We start from the raw sequence: 7,500 nt of genomic DNA on the forward strand, positions 1-7,500 counted from the left end.
GGTGTGACGCTTCTTCACTGAACCACTGAAGCCTCAGAGAAATATTTATCGGTGCTTAAAATGTGATTTGGCCTATGCAAAGAATTTTAAAAAAATGAGACAGTGAAGATTAAACGCGAGATGCACACAACCCCGATATTTGTAAAGGCATTGAGATATTTAGCGTTTCCTGTCCTCACTTAGCGAGTGAATACAAGACAATATCGCAATAGAGCGCCTTCAGGATGGTCAGTCTGGAACCCGGGCAGAGATTATGCTATTATAGATCAATGCTGGACACAGCAACACAAATGTCACATTGAAAATATGAAGTCCTAAAGTAAAAGAACGGAATTTGTTCAGATTCGTTTCTGAACGACAGCAGATAATTGTTAAATTATCACAAATGTGCATGATTAAACGAAAATTGTTCGGAAAGATGAATGATACCTAAACAGTCTAATGTTTACAACTGGCATCTGAACCTTGTGCACTTGCAAATACCACTAGGTTAATTGACAATCAAATTGATTTAATGTAAAGGGTAATTCTCTCGATTAAGTCTCTGTTTTGTTTCCTATGTCAAAGCTGTCTTGGTAGCACACTGTCAATTTCCTTTTATATAAGGGAAATCGAATTCGAGTAGTCAAAGAACAGATCTAACCCACCGACAAGGCCTTTAAGAAGAGCTGTTACTGTTCGCTAGAATATACCAGCACGTGTTGTGTGATAATAAGTTTAACGACATTAAAATGAATTTAACCTAACATAAAATTCACAGCTAAAGTTGTATAATAAAAACACTTTCCTTTAATATAAGCATAACGCGTGGTTTTTCTGTGACTGTCAACTGAACCGTCTTGTGCTTTTTCTTTTCGACCATGCGTTCAAATCCATTACTGAGACGCGTGTCAACAGCTTCGTGTTTTTTTCAGTCAAGAATGAAACTTTGACTAGACAGAACAGATGAGCATCGATAACCTGTATTTATGTAAAATTTGCTTTCATATTCATAGAGAACCCATCTACCCCTTTCGAGGTCGATTAACAAATGAATAAGCATGAACTTTCTGGACTACTGACCAACTTGATACAAACGCCATAATAATAATAATAATAATAATAATAATAAGTACATTATGATTGCATTGAATTACAGTGATTATCATGGTAGAAATGCTAGTAAATTCAACAATTCTGCACATTTCTTCCTATTGCGTGTCTTTGTGTTGGTCCAGAAGGCCTTGTCAGCGAGAACCGCTCATTAGCGTATTAAAGGGAAATTGAGGGTCTCGACTTCACTTAACGACCTCAGAACAAATTGGATAAAGTGTCGGAAACCTGGGAGGTCAGGAGAGGACGACTTGCACTTTACAAATTTACTTTAACAAAGCGGTAATAGATTTTTAATAACAGTGTATTTCTTTACTACACTTAAACGTTGTTTTTTAAAATTTTTACTTAAGTGATGCTACTCGACTCATTATCACAGGTAGGTTCTAAATGTATAATTCCTTCACTACTTCATATATAAATGATACATTCCCCACGTTTTACCTATTGCTTTAATTATTATTTTTAAAGTTGTATTATACGTCGATTTTTAAAAATAAAATTAGGACGTTTGAACCTTTTCAAGTAATTCATTTCTCGCCATTAACACATACATTAAAAACTCTCTTTCACACACAGACACGCACAAAGAGGAACATACAGGCCCTTTTTTCTTAGATGCAAGCATTTATATATGAGGAAAGTAAATCTATTGCAATGTTAATTTTATATAATTTTGCATAACTTAACATTAACATGTTACAGAATCAACTATTTTACTCCTATTTGTATATATATATATTGATTAAAAAAGTATTGTGAGAAATCTGATACACAGTTACGTAGACAGTAACAATAACAATGCATCCAATTAATTTCAGTTACCTTGCATTCTCTTACGCTACTATGAAAAAAATGTTAACCTGTCCGAATATTAAATTCTAAAATAAAGTAGCAAAAACAAAAAAATAAAATGTCACACAAGCAGCGACTAAAGTACGGTAAAACTGTTATAAGCCATTTAAAAGTGGGGGGAGAATAGCGTTCCTTGAAGCAGGAAATGTCACCTTTTATCCAAATGTCCAGTATTTTCAGGTTGATAAATAGATTTTCTAAAAGCAGACACATCTAAACCATCAGAACTGTGAGCTATTTTCAAAACATAATATAAGACTTGTGATTGCAGCGGTTGGTAATTAACATTGGGCTATTTAGTTCGCTGTAAATTTACCTGAACTCTAGACTCGACCAAGTCCAGTCTCAGTGCAAGAGCTTCCCTCATGAAAACGTCTGGATAATGACTCTCATTGAATGCTTTTTCTAATTCTTCTAGCTGCCATCCAGTGAAATTCGTACGAGTTCGTCTTCTCTTACAACCAGGACTGTCCTTGTCTGGGTCTCCCGAATCTGCAGTTAAGGATAAAGGAAATCATGAGCAAAATATGTTTGTAGCCTACATAAAACATTGTCTGTGTTTCTTCCAAAATCAAATTATATCCAACCGATCAATTTCGAGTATTTAGGATCATTTACCCTAGGACACCACTTCTCGTCGTTTTTAGGTGTGGGAACAGCATTTCTCTGGTCAAAACAGAGTCTTTCTACATTTTAGTCGGTGTGTTCGCCTGAAACAACATCTAACCAGTCCCAACAGGTCCGAAACTCACACACCGGAGAAAATGTGTTTTTCTACTTCAAGAATGATACGAATACATAGCTTTTAAAAGCCCACAAAAAATAAAACTAAATGAAATGAAGTATCATTTAAAATTGCACATCGACGATCTTTTGAACGCTCATCTCGCTGTAGTTTTACAGATACGTAAATACGTTTTCTTTCTGAAAAAGAAGAGGAGCAAAACTCTCTCGAACTTGCTTATCTGACCCTTTTTCATCAGGGTATATCTTTCCTTCTAGTATTTCAATCCCGTTGCTGTAGTTTTGTAGGACAATTTACCGTATAATCACAACATGCATTTAGTTTGCCAACATCACCGCACATTTCGTCGCTATTATCCAAAGGCCCTTGCTAAATCATTTCTTGCTTGTGTTTGTAAGTCATGCCGGATCAGTTGGTGTTCTACGCCTTTAGGAAAACGAATAAAGCAATAAAATGCTAATTCATTTCACAGCCCCGGCGCTTTGTTGTTTAAACGTAACATGACTGAATCACCTTTTCCTCCCCAACGAAACTAAAAACGCGCTGATCTCAGATAAAGTACAGCGCAGCGATTCTTATTATTCCTCGTTTCGTTCGTATAAATCTGTACCTCGTTTCTTTATCAGCGTTTCAATCCTTCGCCTACCTGTCAGTTTGTACTGCTGGCTGTCCCCATTCACACCGCAGCCAGAAGACAGCAGAGGGTTCGAGTTGACCACAGAGGCTGTACAGGAGCCGTTCAGTAATCCGTCTATGGAAAAAGGAACCGCGGCCGCAGACTGGAGTTGATGCCCGGCTAGTTCGTAGACATGATGGTGGCTTAGATGGTACGGAAAGCCCACCATCCCACTAAGAGAGCCTCCAAACTGGGCATGAGGGTGCTCCAGTATCCGGCTGTCCATCATCTCCCGGGCAGAAGGGGCCAAAGTCTGGAGGCAGGTTGTGGGAATTTAGAAAGCATGCAGTTAGAGTGGGCAGCGAGGAGGGGACATGCTGGAGAGAGGAGGATGAGCTTTACTTTATCAACATCAACCTTCCAATAATTAGCCCAGGCTTTGGGAATTTGGGACCAATAAGAAACGTTAATCGGCTGTGACGTCAGAGACGTGGTTTGAAAACGTTTTCCATATCGATTGCTAATTATACCTGACATCCACCTCAATAAACAATATCAGAGCTGTCACAACAGGACAGGGGGGCTTTGATAAGAACTACATCACAACTAGATGGGGGGTTTGGAGAAGCAGAGATCTGATTGATATCCAGTTAAATACTAAACAGACACAGTACATCGAGATTTTACATCTCACATCTCACTCGCTCTTAAAACAATAATAGATTTTCCTTAAAATCATTCAGCAACGTGTTGTGCAGATTTTTCAGTGGAAACGCTTTACTCTCTGAACCTTTAAAGTGATGTTTTCCAATTACAGAGAGACATTGAGCGCCAAATAGACTGATCCAATAATAGAGGATTCATCATCCTCCCTTTCCAGAGCTGTCACATTGAATTTAAAACTACAACCCTTTTCATCTCCCCTCTAGTTCCACAAATTCAACACAATATTTAAAGGTGATATGTTGGTGGCAATAAGAAAGCGATCTTTAATTCCATCTCCTTCTGTCGATTTTATCGACATGTAGATATTAAATTATTAATTACATGACCTCGCCTAATTAAACACTGCTCCTGTTTAGCAGGGAGGCGAGAAATTAAAAATTCTAGAAAAAATATATTCCCAGTCTTACTTTTCCTGTGATTAATAGGGTTGAAACTGCTAGCCCAATTTGTTATAATTAAATTATATTCCCACTGAAGTTTACAAACTCACGTCTTATGCCATATACAGAATAATGCAGATCGTCAAGAAGCAAAAATCATAATAAAAGCCGTATCATAATACATATGATATTTTAAAAATAAGCTGAATGAAAACCGATAAATAAGTGCTGCGATTCAAGCAACACAAACACGAAAGGCTGTTTTATAAATAAACCTGTTTTTGAAAATAAACTTTGGAAATAACGTAAATATTTTAAATGTTTAAAATCATATAGCATTAGCAGCATTAATAGGCAACAGTATTGTAGAAACATTAATCTGGACATTCGAACATGACCGCATTCTGAAAAAAACCCACGTAAAAACAACATAAAACTGCACACTTAGCACGTTAGCACTACCAGGTTTAACAAGAATGATATGTGGAGCAAAATAGTAGATTCAGTGAGACAACAAATCGACGATTTTACTAATCAGCTATAAAAGCGATTAAAAAATAGGAGGAAGAATAAAAAACAACGTGTTAAATCTTCTCCCAAAACACTCTCGTTCATTAGTGAAATTAATGAGTGACTACGACAGTAAAACATTGTAAACACGATATACTAATTAAGAACTAACAATGATCTTTTGTTCGTGTATTTTCTTAATAAACAACTCTCGGTGGCTAGGAAACATGAAATAGGCTAACAATAGTTAATATTAAGAGTATCCAGAGAACAATATTAATTCCGGGGTCAGGAGGGCCAAGGGCTGCACTTTTCACCATAATTTAATTTCTCTCTCTATAAATACTAAATGTAAACTGTGTCCACTGGACCAAATTTTGCCTGTAGCGATAACCGCTTCATTTTGTGTTAGATTTCTGGAGAGGAATGCTAGGGAAACGTGTTTCTGAATACAGAATGGTAATCAATCCAGCCTGTATAAGTACAGACTTTTCTCTCTCTCTCTCCATTACAGAGAATTAATTCAACTTTATTTATCCCATTTCTGGAGCTGACAGAATGTTAATTTGAGTTGAAATTTCTCTCGCCTCTCACTCCCTGACCCCTGGCACGCAGATTGGCGTGTTGTAATAACCTGAATCTTTCAACAGAAGCCCTGATAATTGTTACCTTATTAGCATGCAAATTGTTTAATTAATATTATTATGAAGAAGCATATAATCCGTTCGTCACTTGACCTCGAGTCCACATAGCAACCAGCTTTCTGCATTTCAATGTGTAAATTTAAATCAACTCTTTTTTAATGTTTCAGGATTCTTGTCTGGCTTTTTTTTAAATCTCTTCCTGTATGAGTGCTGCCTTTAATGGTAAGAGCAGTCTTTTGATGCCGCTCTCTTTGTGTCTTTTTTCTTATTTTCTCACTCTATACACAAATTATGGAAATCGTTTTATATATTTTTTTATTTTGAACATCAAAATTCAATAATTGCCTCCTTGTCATTTGCTTATAAAAGCGGTTTCTTTAAAGCCCCCCTCCAGTTCTGAGTGCTGTTCCAACCAAACAGACTCGCAGCTCACTGAAAAGCAGCCCTTGACACGCAGTCCTGGGAGACATTGCATTTAAATCCGTTTTTCTACAGCCGAGTGACATTGTCAGATGCTAGCTTTAATTAACTTGATAATAAGACGTACAAGACTCGCATTCAGGCCCGCCGCTCGGCTCGCCTTGTTTCCCTTTTTATCAGAATTCTGGGGTTTTATCTTGAACAGCATTTGACTGGCCTTTTAACAGTCGAACGGGGAAGGAAGTTTAAAAAAAGTCATATGCAGAATACACGGGGAGAGCGCAATTAATAACAATAAAAAAAGCTATTAAAGGTAAAAATACTTGTGATGCAAGAAGGATGAAAAGACAACGAGGTAAGCTCTTTAAGCAACTACAATGTAAGCCTGTGCATTCAATCACCTCAACCTTCACCACCCCAAGTGCGAGAGCACACAGACTCCGTGGGCAAGAGTGGAGGGGTAAGGGCTTGGCTGTGATATTTCTTTCCCTATAATGTCCGCCTGACTTGGCCAAAGGTGTCAGGAATGTGATTGGATAGAGAGATACACAAAGAGGTCAAAAGATAGACCTTAGCGATTCATTTGTGGCTCCTATTATTTAGTTAAAGATTTCCATAATATGCCCAAGCAGATGTATACAGTATATGGACTATACTGTACGTGCACACATACTCAGCCTTGCTCACACCCCAAACCCGGCGCTGAAGACTTATAACCTTTTTGTATTTCAAATAACTGTAGAAGTGAATTACAGATGGAGAATATGAAATAGAGATTTGCATTTATTTTATGTTCCAACTGATAAACTGGAACGAGCTTACACAATTTCAATCTGCAGAGCAGGGCAGGCTGACAGGAGGGATTAAAATGTTATGTCTGAACTGAAGAATTCAATCTATCTACTGGTTCATAGAAAAAAAAAAGTTTATGGTCGTCGGCATCCCAAAAATCAAAGTCCATAAACTTGGGTTCACATCCTCATAAAATGGATCATATTTCTGCACAAATGCTTTTGTCTTGTTGGACTGCACCCTTTCGGGAAGACAGCTCCCACCAGACTCTTCGTTGTGACTTTAGGGCCAACTGAATAATCATTTGGTTTAAGTGAGTTCTTATAGTTAATGAGTAGTTAACTGAGCCTTGTACTTATTTTCACATTTCGCCCAGAATTTGCATGAATTTGTCAGTGTTTTGCTCCAGCTAAATTGCTAATTAAGTCAACCCATAATTGTATGGGCCTCTTGCACAGCACGCTTTGTGGGGCCTAATCATTGTCTTCAATGTACGGTAGGAGCCGCAACAATTTTTCACTTTATGGCTGTGTGATACTCTACACTCAGACTCTCTGTCTCTGTCATTCCGGCTCTGTGACATCTTTCAGAAACAATCATGGTTGACGTCTATTTTTTCATTTTAAGTATGCTAGATGTTTCTTTTTTAAGAATGTATTATTTCTACTATAGAGCACAAGGAGCTTAAGCTACTCTTATAACTTAGTTGTGTTTGCAGAG

The 7,500-nt window shown here is 37.4% G+C and overlaps 1 protein-coding gene across 1 annotated transcript in view; it reads right to left on the minus strand.

Annotated features, from left to right (window-relative positions):
- The window catches only part of uncx (UNC homeobox), a 5,300-nt gene extending 1,577 nt beyond the window's left edge, over positions 1–3,723 (minus strand). The window contains exons 1-2 of the mRNA XM_088936609.1: positions 3,339–3,723; positions 2,264–2,439 (exon numbers count right to left, since the gene is read on the minus strand). Of these exons, the coding sequence (XP_088792735.1) occupies positions 2,264–2,439; positions 3,339–3,597 (435 nt within the window). The 5' untranslated portion in view covers positions 3,598–3,723. The remainder of the gene's footprint in view (positions 1–2,263; positions 2,440–3,338) is intronic.
- Positions 3,724–7,500: the final 3,777 nt, after the last annotated feature.

The sequence above is a fragment of the Atractosteus spatula genome, chromosome 18 (genome assembly GCF_055471065.1).
Source record: "Atractosteus spatula isolate fAtrSpa1 chromosome 18, fAtrSpa1.hap1, whole genome shotgun sequence".
Lineage (NCBI taxonomy): Eukaryota > Metazoa > Chordata > Actinopteri > Semionotiformes > Lepisosteidae > Atractosteus > Atractosteus spatula.